The sequence below is a fragment of the Cheilinus undulatus genome, linkage group 12 (genome assembly GCF_018320785.1).
Source record: "Cheilinus undulatus linkage group 12, ASM1832078v1, whole genome shotgun sequence".
Classification (NCBI taxonomy): domain Eukaryota; kingdom Metazoa; phylum Chordata; class Actinopteri; order Labriformes; family Labridae; genus Cheilinus; species Cheilinus undulatus.
In genome coordinates, this window is record NC_054876.1 from 22,233,050 (window position 1) to 22,253,533 (window position 20,484).

Sequence of the window (20,484 nt, forward strand, 5' to 3'; positions counted from 1 at the left end):
TTTCTAATTGCACTGCTCTTCATTTTGGCAAAACAGTTTCTCAGAGGGAGAGGTTTCCTGGAGAAATGATGTTTTTTTCCACCTAGGTTGGAAGACTTGGAATATGATCTAGGGGTGCAGAGTAATATCAATATGATATTACTGTCAGCAGATATTAGCTTAAAAGTGAGCCAATGTTTACATCAAATATCTTGGCCATACATATCTGCAGATTGTACAAATAATTTTGTGGATTTTTAAGCAGAACCAAAACACCTACCTTAGCTGATTTTTTTTAAATCTCCATCCCCATTCTTTAACTGTCAAGTATGTTCTAAGGACTGAAGTTTTAGGTGTGAATTATCCATCCATCCTCCCTCTGCTTATCCATGGCTGGTTCGCTGTGGTAGCAGGCTGAGCAAGTCAACACGGACATCCTTCTCTTCAGTGACACTTTCCAACTCCTTCTGGGGGATCCCAAGGCATTCCCATACCAGAGAGGATATATGTGCTGCGTTCCATTTACCTTGGAGATCTGAAGTCGGACCTGGGAATGACATCACATTCATCTAAAAAAAAAAGAATTTCCTAGTTGTTAGCATTCAATTTGTCTTTATCACAACGAGATCGGAAAAAAATGAGTGTCTCCATAGTCGCTTATTTTGGTTTGATGAAAAGATAAAACAATTTAAAATGAAAATAGAATATTATATGACTTCACTACATGGACTGAAACACAAAAAAAAAAAAGAAAAAAGCAATGAAAACTCTGGACATTAGTGAATCCTTAAATATGTTTATTTAATTTCTAGGTACCCCATGTATATGGTGTATTAATTCGTATACATACGGGTGAAACATTTAAGTAATGTTTGTATGTTTCACATATGTCAAAAAAAGTTGGAAAAATGATGGATGTCGTTCTTGCGTTAGCCTATCATTGTTTTTAACATCATCGATCAGTTGTTAGCCAATAAACCTTTAATACAACTCATTGTGCAGTACTTCATGTATTAAAAGACTGTTGCTACACATGACATGCAACCGCAGGGTAGTGCTGTGTCTACAATTTCTTAAAATGCACTGATAAATAGCTAGAGGTTCTGAAAACAGGTCAAAATCAAAGTTTTTACTACACTTAACACTTTGTGCCACCATGTTGGGACGTCGAGGTCGGGGTGCTCTGTGCAATACCGAGTTCACGAGTTGTAAATACGACCTGGAGAGACGTTCCATTTGCCACTTCCGGTCGGAAGTCAGAAAAACAAGTCGGAATACGAGTTAAGAGTACAAACGCAACGCAGCAATAATCCCTCATCGTATTCTGGGTCTTGCCTGTGGTCTCCCCCCAGCTGGACGTGCCCAGAGGACCTCCAAAGGGAGCAGCCCAGGAGGCATCCTGATCAGATGCCCTTCAGCTGGCTCTTTTGATGCAAAGAAACAACAGCTCTACTCTTAGCCCTCTCCAGATGTCTTAACTCCTCATCCTGTCTCGAAGGCTGAGCCCAGCCACCCTCTGCAGAAAACTCATTTCAGCTGCTTGTATATGCGATCTCATTCTTTTGGTTATTACCTAGAGTTCATAACAATAGGTGAAGGTTGGTTTAGGCTTAAGGTTAGCCCCCTCTTCACCACAACAATCTGGAACAATTCGCCTGTCAATCTCCTGCTCCCTTTTACCCTCACTCGTGAAAAAGACCCTGAGGTACTTAAACTCCTTCACCTAAGGCAGAGTCTCGCTCATCATTTTCCAGCAGAGAATCATGGCCTCTGGTTTGGAGGGGCTGACTCTCATCCTGACCGCTTTGTACTAAGCTGCAACCTGTCCCAGTGTCTGCTAGAGGTCCCCAGCTGAGGAAGGAAACAGAACTATATCATCTGCAAAAAGCAAAGATGGAACTCTGAGATCCCTGAACCAGAGGCCCTCCTCCCCCATGCTGTGCCTTGAGATAATTTCCATGAAAGTCGCAAATAGAATCGGAGAAAAGAGGCAGCCCTAGCAGAGGCCAACATACACTGGGAACATGTCTGACTTTGTGCAGAGAATACGGACACGACTCTGTTAGGTTTTACAGGAGACCTAATGGCTTGCTCAATTTATGAGCTTAAGAATCTGCAGATGTGATAATTAGATGACACATATTCTACATAACATCAGTATTGAGTTAAGGTCAAACTTGAGTATTCTTATTTGTCCCTGACACCATCAGTGTCCATCATTTAGATCGAAGAAAAAAAAACAGTTTCTTCTTGTCTGGAGAGCCACATTGTTAAAATGGCCTTAAGACTTTCTATCCATGTACATTAGTAAATGATTTCATTTTATTACCATGGAGCAGTTCCACTTTGCAACTTTTTCAGTCAACAGCTCTTTTAAGTTAAAGAATACAATTTTTTCTACAATAAACCTGTTTTTTTCAGTGTCTGATACCGCTGCAAGTGGTTTGGTGTCATAACACGTTTTTTTCGACACTATCTACTGAAAAGATCCTCAGTGAGAGATACTTGACTGTTAAATAAAACCCTGGATGTTTTTTTTTTTTTTTGGTCTGACACGAGATCTATAGTTTAGTTTAGTAGGATCCCCATTTTTCCTTGGGTCCACAACAGTTTTACAATGTGACAGTGTCAAAACATTTAGTAATAATAATAATAATAATAAGTTTATTTTTATAGCACCTTTAAAGAACAGCGAGGTCACAAAGTGCTTTACAAAAAGGTAAAAGAAACACAAGCAATTAATGCAAAGGTACAATAAGAGAATACACAGTACACAAAAACAGATTAAGTGAAGGCCAGACCAAACAAGTAGGTCTTAAGTTGCTTTTTAAAAGAATCAACTGTTTCTGCTGATCTTAAATTCAATGGAAGTGAGTTCCAAAGAGTTGGAGCAATGACCTTGAATGCACAGTCACCTTTAGTTTTTAGTCTGGAGTGTGGAACAACCAGCAGACCCTGATCAGAGGACCGAAGAGTCCTGCTGGGATTGTAAGGTTTTAGGAGCTCCATAATATAGGCTTGTGCCTGACCATGCAGGGTTTTAAAAGTAAACACAAGAATCTTAAAATGTATTCTGAAGTGTATGGGAAGCCAGTGGAGAGAATACAGAATTGGTGTGATGTGTGACCTTCTTGAAGACTTGGTAAGTAGTCTGGCTGCAGCGTTTTGTACTAATTGTAGACGATTTATAGATGTTTTACTAAGACAGGTGAAAAGTGAGTTGCAGTAGTCTAAACGGGAGGAAATGAAAGTGTGAATAACCATCTCCATCTGAGCTGTAGAAACAATGTGTCTGAGTTGTGTGATATTTCTTAGTTGGAAAAAACAAGAACGGACCAGATTATTGACATGTTGATCTAGAGATAGAGAGTGGCTAAATGAAACACCAAGATTACGAAGAACAGGTTTTACATAAGTAGACAGGGTACCAAGTTCCTCCAAAATCCCTGGCACTAAACCATCTGGGGCCGAGACAAGGACCTCTGTTTTGTCAGCATTTAGCTGTAGATAATTGTCTGACATCCAGTCTTTAATGGCACTCAAACAACTGAGTAAAACCGACACTTTAGTGTTATTTTGAGGTGTAAAAGATATATGAAGCTGGATGTCATCTGCGTAACAATGATAAGATATGTCTTTAAAACTGTTGATTAAGTGGCTGAGTGGGAGCAGGTACAAGGAAAATAATGTTGGGCCAAGGACCGAACCTTGGGGAACTCCACAGACCAGGGGGGAATTTGAAGAGCTGTGGCTGTTAACAGTGACTGAGAATGTTCTCTCTGACAGGTAAGAGGAAAACCAATCAATGGCTGAGCCAGAAATGCCCACCCACTGCTTCAGCCTATCAACTAAAATAACATGATCCACAGTGTCAAAGGCTGCACTGAGATCCAATAAAACCAACACAGAACATTTACCTTCATCACAGCTGATCAGGAGGTCATTAAAAACTCTAAGAAGGGCTGATTCGGTTGAATGGGACTGACGAAAACCAGACTGAAACTTATCCAGGATGTTATAAGTGTCCAAGAAAGCTGTAAGTTGTTTGGCAACCACTTTTTCTAGAATTTTAGAAATAAAGGGTAGTTTTGAAATGGGCCTATAGTTTTGGGGCAGAGAGGGGTCCAGGTTTGTTTTTTTGAGAAGTGGTTGAATGGCTGCATGTTTAAAATATGAAGGAACGTGACCAGATTCTAATGATTTATTGACAATTGAAAGAATGTATGGGCCAATGGAATCTATTGCAGATTTTAGTAGCTGGGTGGGCAGTATATCAAAGGGACTAGAGGAAATTTTCATAGTTCTAACCAGATTCTTTAGATCTTGTAGGGAGATGGGAGAGAACTTGTCCAGGATTGTTTGGTGAGGTGGGCAGGGAACAGCAGAAGAAAAAGATGGAGTGATTTGTACTTGGATGTCATTGATCTTGCTAACAAAAAAGGAAAGAAATCTTTCACACTCATCATCAGAGGAAATTGGGGGGGGTGGGTGATGGAGAAGAGACAACATTATTAATAGTTTCAAACAGGACTCTAGGATTATGTCTGTTCTGTGTTACAAGATTTGCAAAATACTTATCTCTGGCATCCTTAACCATACTATTAAATTCAGTTAAAAGCTCTTTTAGATGCTGATGGTGGACATAAAGACGGGTGGATTTCCACAACCGTTCTACTTTACGGCATGTTCGCTTAAAGGAGCGGATATTATCATTTAACCAGGGGGGCGGCTTTTTCGAAGGGGCCAGTCTGGATTTTAAGGGAGCAATTTCATCCAAAACAGAAAGACAGTGCTCATTAAAAGACTGTACTTGAGTGTCAATATCATCCTAGTACTTACAATAAACATAATATTCAAGTACAGAACAACATTCAGTGACATCTTTTGCCATCACAATTGACATTACAGCACTAAGAGACATCAAAGACGTTACAACCAAAAGAGAGCTTGAGCAAAAGACATCATAAGCGGGTATAACGGGATACCCATCAAATCCTTACACCTATGAACCTCCACCCTCCTACTGTACCCACTTTCCTCGTGATCAGTGTCTCATCCATCCTTCTCACCTTTCCCTCTCTCTCTCTCTCTCTCTCTCTCTCTCTCTCTCTCTCTCTCGTGCATTCATGCTAAACCCCGCCTCTTCAGTTATTCTCACACCAACATGGCGACGTACGGAACGGTGGGGCGAAGCAGGAGAAATATCTGTGCTATTTCTCTGGTAATTTTCGTCCAGCTATTTACCTTACAGTGCCTTTCAGCTCCAGCAAACAACGCCACAACAGGTATGTTGAACATGTACGGCTTTTCTCACTCTAAATGTCATTTTAAATCAGCCAAACTGGACCGTTAGCTAGCTAGCTAGCCCTTGTCAGGTAGTCAGGTTTATCTATCAGCGTAACTGCCTGATAACGTTTAAGATTTCATAAAACACACAAGGATTTAAAGCTAGCATGGCAGAAACGTGAAATTTTGACTTCATAGTCAATCTGCAAAATTGAGAAGCTACAAGCTTAAGATTTAACCTAATAGCTTGGCCAGTCTGTCAACACCTCCAGTATTGTCTGCTTTGTGGAGCCCTGCGGGGACTCCAGGGCTTTAATGATATGTGGTGGTCAGATAAAGAGACCAGTTTCAGGTGTCCTTGTCATATATCTGGACTGTTAATGTACCTCCTGTCAGTCTATGACTCTTAGTGCTTTTTAAAAAACGCCTTTCAAGTGAACCATCAGGCAGTAAAAGCGCCCTAAAGGCTCGCTCTGTCTTGCATGAATGGACTTTGACTTCTCATCATATATTGGCTAAATTTGCTGAGAAGGGCTTAGTGGTGTTGATTTCTTACCCTATTTTCTCGAAATCAATACTACATGACTTTTCACTGCATTGCAGTATTGTCATTGTGATTTTGAGGAAAAACAAAAACAGCATTTTTCTTAAATAATAAATAAGACTTTCCTCTTCTCCCTGTCCTTAATGGACTATCTCTGCAAAATGGGAACAATATGCTCTTATATGGCTCACAGTAACAATCCATCAGCAGCCAGAACTTTATAGGGGCCTTTTTGGGGAAATTATTTCAGTGATCATTGATGATTGATTGTATTCTTTGTTGTATAAAAAGTTGTCACATGTGTTGTGGTCTGACATTTACATTGGCACTATTCCTTGCAATATCTTGTAGCCTAGGATCACATAAGTATCAGATAGTGGCATTAGCTGTTTTCAGATGTAATATTTGAGAAGTGTTGCAAGGATGTTTTGTTTGGAACTGCTTTATTAATTCATGTATTTGCTTATCATTTGCACATTGCGGATTTATCTCAAAGTTTTATTCAAATAGCTTTAAGTATATGATAGCAGGAAAAAAATACAGGTGTTTATACAGAGGGAGGATGTGATTAACTTTAACTCTTCACTAAATATTTACTCTGTAATTCAAACATTAAAATACCGGATGTGTATGTCTGATTGGTTGGCAGGCTAAATCTGCACACATTACAGTAGCATTTTGGGATCATACAGAGTTAGCCTCAGTAAAATTGACCACAAAGACAAAAATGTTGGAAAAAAATGAGTATCCTGTGATTAGTTGACATTTTCCTATATCAAAATGCTAGTTAAGTGTTAAAAGTTAAATTTTCTTCATGCTGCTTCACCCCGCTAAGCATGTAACTGTGGCTCCCACAGAGATCTCCTGTTCAGTGATTATTTATGCAGGCCATGGCTTATGTGTATGAATAGTCCCTTTCTTCTCTTTGGGACTTCTTACCTCGTGCCTCAAGTCCCCGGTGCTCTCTTTCCATCCCTGCCTCAGCAACGCCTCCTCCTCCCACAGGATGAAATAATGTTGACACTTGTTTCTTAAATAGTGTCATTGATTCAGGACTGATGGCCAAATGCATGTGATTGAGTCAGGATCTGCTTTCGCTTCTGACATTCTTCTAAATGAAGAATATCACGTTTTTATTTAGTTGAAAATCTGACGGCTGAGAGGCAGTGTGCATAGCAGTAATCTAATGAGAACACGTTTATCAGGAATGTATGGAATGAATTACTGATGGAGATTTCATCCTATATCACATGGTCATCCACTAAAGAAAAAGAAAACACATGTTCTCTTGTGTTTGCATCAGCATCTCAAGATTCTAACAAACTAAACTTGGTTTCTAAGCTATGCTGCAGGAATCTGACAGGAACCTGAAATATTATTACAATCCATTTAGGTTCCAGTGTGAACAACAAATCTCTGGTACATTGCAAATGTATAAATTCATAGCCTGCATCTCACGGAGGGCGCCAGCTTTGCCATGAAGTATTATGGTAATACTGTGTCCCAGGGTATTAAAGATAGCAACAGTATTGCTTTAAGTACCATCATGAAGATGTTGCTGTGTAATGAGCTCACTTTTATAATAAATGCCTTTAGAACATGTGTCCATTTCCAACTGCTGTGCTCCTGCCGGTGTGTGTGAAGATGCTTTAAAAGTGATTAAAGAACCAGTGTTCATGATGTAGGGCTAATTTGGCAAACGATCATGTGTATGTATACCACTGCATATTTCGTTGCGTGCCATTGCGTGGTACAGCTGGTTCAGGGCTAGCACCATGGAAAAGTTTTCAAAAGCTTTAAACTTATGTTTATCCCTTTTAATTTGAAATGTGGAGGAAGTTTATTGGTGCTTGGTAGTTATTTTAGGCGCTGAAGTAGTCTATAACATTTTTTCATGTTTTTCATGTTCCTGTGAAGTGAAATCGTGGCTGGACGGAGCTTGCCATTAAAGCACAACATGTAAATAAATAACAATTAAGGCTTATCTTCATCTGTTTAAAAACACAGAGAACATTACTCCACATTCCCAAATCCTATATGAAAATTTTTTATATTGAATCAAGAGGAGCGGAGGGAAGAGAAGGAAAAAGAGCACAAGTTTGTCCCATAGAAGTAGAGGAAAAAAGAGAGGACCTTTGTTTGCTCCTCTGTGCTGAACTCAGTTTACTTAAGTGTAAGGAAGATTCTTCCTCTATAAATCCCTTTGTGTGCTCCTGTAAACCTTGCTTTATAGACGTTGTTATTTTTAGACCTGAAGCATTTTGATAAAGGATATGATGAAATGCCGGTGGAATGCTGGTTAAAAAGTGCCTGTATAATGTGATTTTTGAATACTTGGTAGTAATACCGTATACCCCTGTAAGGGTATGATGGTATTGAAAAATCAGTCCTAGATTAATTTCTAACTCATTATCAGCACATCAGTGTACTGTTTCATAGAAAATAATAAGGGTCTATGTCTGTGAGTTGACAACATACATCCAATCAGAATCTAATGTTCACTCAGACCATGATTTGAAACATATTAACTAGGGGTTATGTGTATTCATACCGTATCCGTTCAGTACAAGCCTCTCGGTACTGTACAGACGTGTATCAAACAGATGCGTGTTGAACGGAGCTCATACACAGATGAAAAGCAGAGAATGGCTCACTGTCACACTATCCTAGCAACAGCCTGAATATTCCCAGATAAAAGTGTCCTGTTGAGGAACACTTTGTTTCCCAGTGAAATACAGCTGTGGACAAAGACAACAACAGTAGCGCTGACATTATTCAGCAGGTGTGTCGCTGACATCATGTCGTCCAGCGCATCAATCCAAGCATTTGAAAAGGCTCCACTCAAACAAGAATGTCAATGTAACAAGGAGTCTCACCAGCTGGTTATGAATTTCCTATGATTTAAGATCTTTTTATTAAACCACTGGTGCTCTGGTTTGGTAAATCATATTAATTCTAATGGTACCTTCAACTGTCAGCCTTGGAGCAGGGGGAGAGGGGACTCCATCATGTCTGCAGCAGCGACTGGAAGTCCTCCTAGTAGTTCCTACTGGTGGTTCCCCAATGTTAAGAGCGGACACCTCCAGAGGGCTGAACAGTGATCTCTAGCGTCCCAGAGCCACCCCCCTCCATGCCAGCTCTCACGACCCACCATGCCAACATGCAGACATCCTCTTACCTATCTTATCACATGGCCCACACAGCCTCAACAGCGTGCCCCCTTCAACAGACCCAGGCTCACAAGTTATCCTCAGATTTCACATGGCTCTAACCTCTTTATCTGCAAAGATGGGCTGTGAAAAGTGCCCCCAAACTTTGTAGTGGGTCCCATTGGTTAAAAAAGTAATCCAATTCTGAAGTCTGTGTTGAAGTCAGCAGGATAGATGCTAATTTAGCATACTTAACAAGCTAAACACAGTTGTATAATGATGTGTTCAAGTTGGCTGGAAAATTTTAGTGTTTAAAGAATGGGTATAAATATGTCAATATATCAATTAAAATAACCTAGTAATTCAAAAATGTATTTATTTGATAATATTTGTATTAATTGAAGACCTTTTGGAATGAGGTTGCAGCATTATTAATAATATAAATGTAATTTATTCAGCCCATTATATTTTAATACAATTTAACACAAATTTAAAAAGTAATAAATTCTGTTATTTATTCCCTTTAATTACCGTACCAAAAATGTACCCAACCATGACGTCCAAACCGAGGTACGTACCAAACTAAAATTTTTCCGTACTGTCAAGCACCTAATATTAACATATCAAACTAAAAGAATACACAATAACACATCACATCTTTTACTCTAATGTCGCTAGCAGTTGTGCACTACAGGCTGTGATTAGATGCACGTTTTCACATAGTCATACAGAGACATACTGTGTTGGAAGTTTAATTTCCACAGAGCAGCCCTTTTACAGCAGTAAGAGAGTTATTAACTTAGCCAAGGATATTTTGGCAGAGGTTTGTAGGAGGGAGGAGGAGCTTGTTTTTCAGTTATGGCTGCTTTTGTGATAACTGTGGCTATAAAACATAATGAGTACTTAAATCAAGAGGGCAAACAAAAAACCTTTAAATTAATGAAACTTGAATCATCTGATACTTCTGTACTTACGCTGAGATGGTTTACAATATGTTGATTTTTTTCAATTTTGAAGCAATGATTTGTCAGTTTTATTTTTGTTCCCATAAATAAAAACTCTTTTCCTATTATTTCCTCTTACTCTGCAGTGGCAGCCAACACCAACAATCAGGAGGATAGTGTACTTCAAAATCTGTCTGTGTTCACTGAAAACAAGGTTGACCTCAAGTCTTCAACTCCCGATCAGAGCCCAACAACTTCAGCAGGCTCCAATAATCCTGCAGCACAGGCTGACAATGACTCCACAACAACGGCTGTAAAGCCTCCTGATGTCAACAACACTCTGACTACAACAGAAGTCAAAACATCAAAAACATCCAAAGAGAGCGTGGAAGCACATCCAGTGACCATCATCGATGGTTCTGATCTAGTCCAAGTCCCTAGCAATGCTAGTAATGATGATACAACACCAGACAAGGATAAAGCGGTCTCAACCCCAGAGGAGGTGACTGATAAACCTGCAGTTGCTGGTAACACAGCAGCCCCGACTCAGACAGTTCCAGCCACCTCTGCCAACGCTCCTGAACCAGCCCACACAGAGGTAGAGGAGCTGCATTTCCTCGGTTCTGACTCCAAACTCTCAAATACTCAAAACCAGCCCACGATAATGGACTCGAATCAAGACCTGCCGGACACCACTGATAATGATGGACCACAGAATCACAGTTATCTGGATAGTTATACGGATGCAGAAGATGAAGATGATGATGAAGATGGTAACTACGGAGATGGTGACGATGAAGACAACATGTTTGAGAGTAACAACAGCTTCAAGGAGGAGACTGTGAACAGGCTGCAGCCGGAAGTGGCAGAGGGGATTGTTGTGACCCACATCAAGGAATCAGATGGCTACAGCTCAGAAGATGAAGACTCCCACTTCTTCTTTCATCTGGTCATCTTGGCCTTCCTGGTGGCAATTGTTTACATCACTTATCACAACAAGAGGAAGGTGAGTGGCGGCTCATTAAGAACGTTCATATAGTAAATCTTGTTAATTACTTGGTACAAAGTTCATACCGTTGAACAAATCAAACTATTAATGAAACTCTAAATACCTTCAGGGACACAAAACTAATCACATGGTTCACAAATCTCTTCTCTAGGTTCTTTTGTTGCATATTTTAAGGTTTGTCTTTTGAGCTCCTATTCAGATAAAGTAAGAGTTTTGTAACCTTTTCTTAAAGAAACGTAATTTTTTTTATAGTGAAACGATCATTGCCATTTGGAGTGCTTAGGCTACAGCATACAATTATCATTGTGTGTGTGTGTGTGTGTGTGTGTGTGTGTGTGTGTGTGTGGGGTGGGGGGGGGGCATGAAAATGACAACAGATCATCATGTATTGTTATAAAATTTAACTTTATGATTTAATGTACTTGAGGAAAAAATGTAGTTGTAGGCAGTAGTAGTTCTAGTTAGACTAACCAATTTAAAAGTCTGTAAAGATCAGTTATTAGAAGTTTAGTTAAGAGTAGGGATGGGTACCGAATTCAGCACTTTTGCAGGCACTGACCTAATTCCGCTGGTACACCAAGTATTGATTCACATCAAAACAAATGGTACCATATTTCGTACCTAAATGCACCTTTGTGACTGTGAGAGAGTGGAAGAGTAGGCCATTTTCCATGCCGCACGCAAACGCAGCATTGCATCAACAAGGGTGTAATGACAAAGCAAGCATGGCTGATAGGAAGAGATCAAAGGTATCTCCACTCTCCAAATATAATGCAGATAACGCTGCATTATTTGTCACATGTAGTACAAGGCTTTCCAAGGCAATACTGCTAATCTGAGGAAACAACGTGATGAATAATGATTGAGATCAGTGCTTGCTGCTTCTGCTTCCCTCTCTCTTACTCACCCACCTACCTCTCCCTCCCTCTCTAGCACCGAAAACTTTAAACAGTGTGATATGCTTGTTTATCTTTGGATATCAACCATGGAAATATACCAGATAAAAGCAGTGACCAGTGTGAGTGTGCCTTAAAAGTTGCTTTGCATTTCTCCAACTCACACAGCTGGTTTTGTATGAAGCTCTCTGTCAGGATTGATGGACCAAGTGTGATTTTTAAGGAGCGACAGAGCCACAGGCTCATCCTCACTAGTTTCATCACAGTACGAAACAATTTGCCACATTTTACAAATTTTCACGGTAAAAACGAGTAGAATGCAACAGACTCAGTGTGCATGTCTGCTCTTACCTGAGAAAGTTGACGTGTTAGTGTTGTTGAAAAAGAACTGCACAAGGACCGAAGATGCACAGTTCATGGTAGAGGAAGTAGTTTGTTTACTTTCATTAGTAGTGTGTAATATTTCAGTTTGTAAAATATTATACTTATCTTTATTTATTTAGACTCCATCCTCTATTGTTCATTAGTTTTAACTTTATTTGCCCTCGTTGGACCACCAACACATTTTTTTCCAGGAGGGGAAAGGACAGGTGAAGGAGGTATTCAATATTAGAAAATCCAATGGGTAGATTTTTCATGTTGGAGTAGTTTGTGAGAACACTTGTGATGTTACATTACAAACAGTGTTTGATGTTGCTTTGATATGTTTGATATTTTATACTGTTTTGATATAGACAATATCTAAAATTCTAAAGTTTGAGGGTTTTTTTTTTATAAACTAAATAACATTTATCATCACAAATACACACTCATAAAAGTACCGAAAACAGGTACCATTGCGTACCGGTACGGTGTGCAGGTACCGGGCATCGGTACGGTGCCGGTTCAAATGTGAACGGTACCCATCCCTAGTTAAGAGTAGCGGGTAGAGTTGTGTAAAATAGTAAAAAATAAAATTTATTGATTATTTGATATTTATTGCTCAGTTTGAAGTTTGAAGTTGCCTTTGCAATTGTTGAAGCATTTTTTTATGTCGTTGTGTATGAGTATTTTTTCTCCTAAGAACATAGATTCAAGCACAGTTTAGGCACTGGTACTGTGTTAAGTATCGTATAAGCACCATTCATCTGACTAGTCTTTTTCAAGGGGTGAAGTTTCCAGGCCAGCAGCTGGTGCCTGTGGCAGGATAGTATTCCTTTGCATTGCTTTCATGTTTTCTTGAAAAACAGAAACATGCAACACAGAAATATGTTCTTATTTGATCAATACCTTTGCATCCATCAGACTAAGTTGTTTTCACTCTACATTATTTTTCCTTTTTGTCAGATCTTTCTCCTTGCTCAGAGCCGGCGCTGGAAGGACGGGCTGTGTTCACGAAACACTGTGGAGTATCACCGCCTGGACCAGAATGTCAACGAAGCCATGCCGTCCCTCAAGATGACCCGAGACTACATTTTTTGATTGACTCTCAGATCAACAATACGTCCAGACCTGAGCAGAGCTAGCCATCGCCTTGTAGAGATGCTGAGCTTGGAGCCTGATTGATGCTTTGTCTTGCTTTATTGGCTGACTGAAGAGCGAGGGCTGTTTTCTCTATGGTATAGAAATTATTTGTTCAGGAAATTTTTGTTGTCTGCGTAGAGAGATTTTAACTGTTAATCTGTCATCCTCATTTGTTATGTTTTTGATGTTTTTTGTTATTTTTCTAGATTATTAACCTCTGGAAATTTGATTTAGCTCTGTTTGGGGTTTCATGTCTTTTTTAATTTAAGTTTCAGCCTTAAGTTCTTATTACACCTTTATTGTTCCTCCTATTTGCACACAATCTTTATATGTTACTCTAAGAATAGAGAAAATGTTTATAACTAGGGTGATGTAATAATGATTAACTATAATGCTAATCATTTACCCTAGGATTAATGTTTAATTCCCATCTCGGCAGATTGCCAATGCTTGAATCACACATGAGCTGTTTGCTGTGTAAAGCACCTGTCTGTGTTACTAACACTTTTTCTGGGTATTCAGTCCTTCAAAAATCTGTGGAGGTCACATTAAACATAAATGAACTGAATATTACAAAATATGAACCTTGGGGAAACATTTTGCACTTATGAAGTTGAAATATTTCTCCATTGTTTCATTTAACAAAAACAGAGATCAGAGAAACATTTTCTCTAAATTTTAAAATACTAATTAACTTGAAACCTTTGCAGCACAAAGAAACAGCCTACATATCTAGATTTTACTTTATTAAGGGGATTTTACATCCTTTTGTCATGTTTGGGAATGAAGCTACACAAAAAGCATTGAGAGAAGCAGGGGAAGAGAGAGTACTGCTCTGCTGTAATATAGATGCCAGGGAGCACTGGGGGACATCTAAAAAGTCTTTCACCCATCTTAAGTTTAAGCTGTTTAAATGAAGATAGACTGAATTGTTGAGATGGGAATTTACTAAATTAGTCTCTGGAAGATGCTCTATTGCCTTTTTCATGTTTATTTTACTTTTCTGGTACTGTATTTCTTCTTCTGCCCTGATTTTGCTATGCAGAAATCTTGGGGCTGGCCCTCTTTGTTTTTATGACTTCGATGAAGTCTCTGTCAGTCATTTAAAGTCGTCATTGTGGCAGAGTTTAATATGGATTAACATTTTCACTGTTATCACCTCCTGTCAGGAACAGTCTGATGGACTGATGTCTCCTCTCATAAAGTTTTTGCATGCTCTGTGTGCAAAGGAGCACAAGAAACAAGAGCAGTCTACGTTTTTGTCATATTTTTCTCACTCTAATCTTGATTCACAGCCAAATGTTTTTCTGTCGCTTTCACATGCCTTCAGTTCAAATGCCATAACTGCAGCATCAATCCACACTTTTTCTGTCTTGTTTGTAGACACCTACACAGAAGGAAGGTGGATAATATGTTTACACTGTGCTGTTGAGGTAGAGAAGCTAGAATAATAGCTGACGTGGTGTCCTCCGTAGAAGAAATGGATCAACACTGCTCTTGCAATCAGAACAGTAGAAACTGTACAATCTCTTTTGTCAATAAAGCACAAATTCTATACAGAATTCTCAGTGTCTTTCATTATTTCTATTTGTGTTTTCTGTTGTTACAGTAATTTTGACTTTAAGCCTCAAAGATTCTTACTGTCAAGATGACTGCCAGATACTGAGGTCAATGTCTGTGTTCATACACAGTGTTTAACAAATTTATTAGACCACCTGTCTTATTCGTCTCAAAGACCATCCAGCATCATGAAGTGCTTTAATGTGGACTCTTTCATTTTCAGTGAGCTCTCCACATTTTACCATTTTGAACAGGAATGAGGGATTTCAAACAGAATTCACCCAAATTTGAGCCGGCTCACTGGACTTCTCTGAGAAGTCAAAAATGAATCAAGCATAACATTCAACCACTAAAACTCATTTTTCTGTTCAGGAATGCAAGTAAATAACTATAATTTGACATATTAATCAAGAAATATTAATGTGCTTTACTATTTTTTCTGTTTTTTGTAAATCAGTAAATTTGAAAATTCATGGATAACAATAATAATTATATTTTAGCATTAAAAACATCATTTGGGTTAAAGAGCTTCTACATATTGGTGCATTAACAATTGCAGAAACAAATGATTTTGGTAATTAATGCTGTTAATTTAGGGCAGCTGTGACATAAACCTTACTTTGGTTAGGGTTAGGGTGGTCTAATAAATTTGTTAAGCACTGTATTTACACAGCCTAAAGTTTAATGGTGTCCAGGTTTTTGAAAGAAAGCTTCTACTTTTAAAAACGTTAAACTAGGCGACAAAAATCATTTAATGTGCTCATTGAAATTTGATGCTACATTTCTTGAGATGGTTGAATGTAGACTGTAGTTTTTTTAACTGAAGAAAAATAAGCCACAAACTTAATTTAACCTAATTTGTGTTATATGGTATTTTTATGCTTCAGTTTATTTTTTTTGTTTTGTTTTAATATTTAAGTGTAGTATTTTTTTAGAATATATTTTACGTCCTTTCTGGTCAATGACATGTCTAACTACTGGAAATGTTATTGATAGGGCTGTCAAGATTAATTGCAATTAACTGCAATCCACAATTTGTGCACAATTTTTTTTAAAAAAGGCGAGTAATCTCATGCTTTATTGTCCCTTTCAACACACATTCGTTAAGCCACATCAGTGTCTCCCTGCAGCCACCCTGATGTAAAATAAGTCCACCACTGCTCCTTAAAGGGGACATATTTTACCCTTCTAAACAAGTTTATATTGTTCTAAGAGGTCCCCAAAACATGCCCGTGAAGTCTGTTGCTGAAACAAACACTCCAGTATTGGATTTTTGTATGTTTAAAAACCCTTCTGTCTCAGCCCTGCTCAGAACAAGCTGTTTGTGTGTCCGTGGCTTTAAATCTTGCTGAGCTGTCTGACTCTGCCCCTGACCATGCCCCTCTCAGGAAATGGATGAGGCTAAATGGGTGCGGCTTTTCTGATCAGGAGGATCTGTAGAGGAGGGCAGAACTTTCTTCCAAGCAGGGAGGGCCAGCTGAACCTGGGGATGAGGCTAACTCCCCACATGACATCATGAAGGTAAAATCTGTGAACGGCTTGTATCAGCACACATTTTCTGAAAGGTGGAGAAAGAGAGGGGAGAAGGGAATGGATTTTTCTGGTCCTTGAGGGGATTGTGGACAGGCCAGGGGCACATATTTTTGTTAGAAAAGCCTGAAAAAGTGATTTTTGCATAATATGTCCCCTTTAATTTCTTTTAAGTCATAATAAGAATTCAGACAACTCAGCAGACAGGTCCAAAGTCATCTGAACCTTGAGGAAAAAAAAACATCAAACTTTTTACTGTAACTGTATTTTCTTTTCAATCGATAAGAAGTTCCTTTTTCTGTGGTTAAATTCATATCAAAATCTTTTATCTATCCATTAAAGCAGTTCTGTATACAAACAGGAAGTCAATTACCCTTAGTTTAAGACAGTAGAGAAATTCAACATGACACAAGAACAATTTCAAATGCAAAATGTTAGAATTCTAAAATGCAGAAAAGGTGCTATTTATCACTACTAACGACAGAAATCCTGAGATTAATCACAATTAAAAGTTTTAATCTTTTGACTGGCCTAGTTATTATTAATTCTTTGTTTTCTGTATGATTGGAATGAAATTTCCTTTCCATTACCACAAGGAGGCGGTATACACACACAGTTGAGTGATAGAAACCTCACTTGTCATGTTTAGGGTCAGAGCATAGAGAGGACTGGGAGAGACAAGGTGAAGAGTTTTTGTTTCTTTATCCAAATGATTTGTGAATTTTGCAGCATTAACATTACCCCAAAACTTGAGAAATTTCGCATCAAGGCGTGGCGATGAAACATAATATTTGACGGGGCTGGCACAGTGTTGTGTAATAAATGGCTCCACACTGCCCCCCTGACATCTTCAAGAAGTTTCCATAGAGTTGCTTTCACCTGTAGCGATGATACCCGTATTTAGTATTTGGTACCTGGAGCGTCATGTCCATTCAGACAGGGTTTTAAGACATTTCCTTTCCAAAATCTTAATAATGATTGAACTTTTATTATGTTTACTATGTAGTTATAATATGTAATAATTCAATTTGGGCACATCCCCATCTTATTCCGTTATCACACTATAAACATACCCCCCCACACACACCCGTAATTGGTTTGCTCCAAGTTGCTTCACGAGCTCAACTCTGTACCCTGGCTTTCAGGGCCGCTAATGACATGCACGCGTGTGTGGGTGAAGTTAGGAGATTATATAAAGCTTTAAGTTTTGTTTTTAAACGGTAAATATGAAATATAACGAGTTGTACATCATTATGAACCTGCTATAGACACTTATTATCCATAATTCAGTCAGTTTAGCACTCTGTCTTGTTAGTGTATTTCCTGCTCAAAACTATCCAGATGAAGTGAGTTCAGAGCTGAATGAATCCTGAGGGAAGTCAGAGGAGGAGCAGGTGATTTCTCAACACCCAATCAGAGGAAAACGGTAGCTATGAGATAATTACAGGCCACAATCAGTGAAATATCTTCATCTGAAAAAAAAAACTCAATACATACCAGGTGTAAAGAATGGACACTCAGGAGGTAGGTTATTTTCAGTGAGATAAATAAATACACCTTACCCCTGAATACTCCTTTTGTCTGACCTGACAAAAAAAAAATATTTTTTTAAATGGCACAATGGTACCCAGATGTTTTACTTCAAGTAAAAAGCCTTTTTTCAAAAATATATCGATAAAATATAGTGTAAGGAAAAAATAACATGCTTAGCAGAGCTAAAATTTCTCATGCAGGATGTCTCATACTAGAATAAATGTCTTAATTTTTTGTTACGAAATTTTGTGTTATTAAAGGGTAGTGCCTCTGCCCATTAGTTAGTCCCGCAGAACTGTTCTTTATCACTCTGCAAGGACACCCATAAGGGATAAAGGGGAGAGCTTTCTGGGGCCCAGCTAAATTTGGGGTGGGGGGGGTGGGGGGGGGCAGTCGACGTCAGCAAAATCATGGTTCAATGTAAAGTCAGACTGTGTTTACCATATTTAAGTTTTTTACCACTCTTATAAAAGCAAAGGGGTTCAAAAAGTGGCAAAATTGCTGTAAAGTGGCAAAAATTGGCAGGAGGCGTGGTGAAATGGGATTACAAAGTGGCCACAATGGTGAGAAAAGTGGCAAAAATAGGCAGAAAGTGGCAAAATGGGTTATAAGCGGCAAAAACAGGCAGATAATATTGCAATAAAGTGGCAAGAATGGGTTTAAAGAGGCAAAAATTGACAGAGAAGGTAGTAAAATATAAGAGTGGCAAAAATTCCTCAAACTGATGAAACGTGACACCAAGACAAACGCCAATGCTACTGATCCAACACAAATAAATTGATGTTATCAATAAATCACAACTGGGGAGGGCCCATTCTCTGGGTTTGACAGGGACGCAGCCAACTCTGTGAACAGGCCTGTTACTGTGCTAGTGCATTTTGTATTTACTTGCAGCTTTTCCTTTATAAAGCTTGGTTTCCTTCACCATTAAGCCGTTTCAGACCAATCAGAGGAGGGAATGGTGATGTCATCATGGAGGTAAGGGTGCTGACATGAAGGCAGCAGGTAAACATGGAGGCCTAACAATGATGACAACATGATTATGATGATGTTTACAAAAAAAACCCCAAAAAACTGTTGCTTTAACTAGAAATTGTCACATGAACTCAGTTTGACTTTAGTAACAGATCAGGTGTAATTAATCTCATCAATTGTAATATTTGCATTGTATTTGAATTTTAAATTTTTCTTAACACTTTAACTGCCTTTAGAAAATCTGTGGAGACACAAATATCAGGGAGACGTGATAGCCTGAGTGAAGTATTTTAAACCACTAGTGAGTAGCTGCTGCAACCAGGAAGCTTATGAATCAGATTTCTTCTGCATGTGTCACAAGCATCAGACGCTGTAAGACTGCCTGTGCCTCGTTCTGTTTTACCTGTTTGTAAACTAACCGCCATTTGAAATCATTCTCTCTGCAATCAGATTACTTCATACTCCTTAGGTTTTATATTTCTTACTGTCTTTTATCTTTTTACGCTCACAGATCCTTATATGCTTATTATTGATTTTTGTCTATTGTTTTAGCCAGCCTAAATTATATCAGCATTTGTTTAAGGCCTGCTTTTTTTCAAGCTTACATATTGTTGTGTTCTGTGTTACTGCGTTTTTATCTGTTTTTAAGAGCAAGCTGCTCCGAACCGATTGCCCCTTGAAGGATTAATAAAGTTGTTTTTGTTGAAGTGAATCGTAAAAGGAGGAATAAGAGAGGAGAAATAAAACCTACAGGTGTGAGTAAATCTGATCTTTGTGGATAACTTTTTGCTTTGAATAAAAACCTTCTCTCTCCTTATCCTTATATCCTTATAAGAATCCTTATAATTTATGACTTCAGGGTTTACTTTGAAAGGAACCAGTTTGTTCTTGGCTATTTACACTCTTTCACAACATGCCAACAATCAAACAGTCACACCCACTCAAATTAAATGCCAAGTACATATGTGCATGCAACAAACATAAACAAGTACTTAATGATGTTTATTTAAAACCCTCTTAGCAAGTTTTACTCAAGTGTAAGCTTTTTACGGTAGTTAAAATACAAAAGACTACAACTTCACTGAAATGAGTAAGAATTCACCAAAATTGTGACAAATTTGAGCAAAACTACTATTTTTGCCATAACATAGCCATTATAAACAATAAAAGAAAGAAAAACAGAGACTGGCAGAGCTCTCTACTCCCACCAGACTTGACTTTGATGCTCTTATTGTTGTGATTCTTGAGAGTCAGTCCTAAACAACAGGTCTAACTTGTCCTGCGTGACTCCACCCTGACTGTGCTCTGCTTTAAAACTGTTGTCAAAATAAGGATGCAGAGCACTGACAGTGTGAAGAGCAGAGGTACAGTACACTTTAAGCTCATTATTATCAAAGATTAGTGGTAGACTGTAGACCCAGATGTCATTTACAAAAATGTGTTTGGAGGCTGGTTTTTTTTGTGTTGAGGTTTAGATTGTGTGTTATCACAGAATATGTGTGTTAAATAATGGAGTAGAAGGCTTATTTCCAGAGTTACTGTTTTTAATTCACCCTGCTGTTTTAAAATTTTCCTT

General features: G+C 38.5%; 1 protein-coding gene across 1 annotated transcript; it reads left to right on the forward strand.

Moving 5' to 3' along the window:
• Nucleotides 1-5,133: 5,133 nt before the first annotated feature.
• On the forward strand, nt 5,134-14,872 carry c12h5orf15 (chromosome 12 C5orf15 homolog). Its single transcript, XM_041802135.1, has 3 exons — nt 5,134-5,264; nt 10,049-10,908; nt 13,134-14,872. Exons 1-3 carry the CDS (start codon nt 5,144-5,146, stop codon nt 13,266-13,268), a joined length of 1,116 nt encoding a protein of 371 aa, XP_041658069.1. The 5' UTR covers nt 5,134-5,143; the 3' UTR covers nt 13,269-14,872.
• Nucleotides 14,873-20,484: the final 5,612 nt, after the last annotated feature.

Coding starts and splice junctions, on each gene's coding strand:
- c12h5orf15 (XM_041802135.1), top strand. CDS start 5,144: ATGGCGACGTACGGAACGGTGGGGCGAAGCAGGAGAAATATCTGTGCT. Junction 5,265..10,048: donor AGCAAACAACGCCACAACAG/GTATGTTGAACA, acceptor CTTACTCTGCAG/TGGCAGCCAACACCAACAAT. Junction 10,909..13,133: donor CTTATCACAACAAGAGGAAG/GTGAGTGGCGGC, acceptor CCTTTTTGTCAG/ATCTTTCTCCTTGCTCAGAG.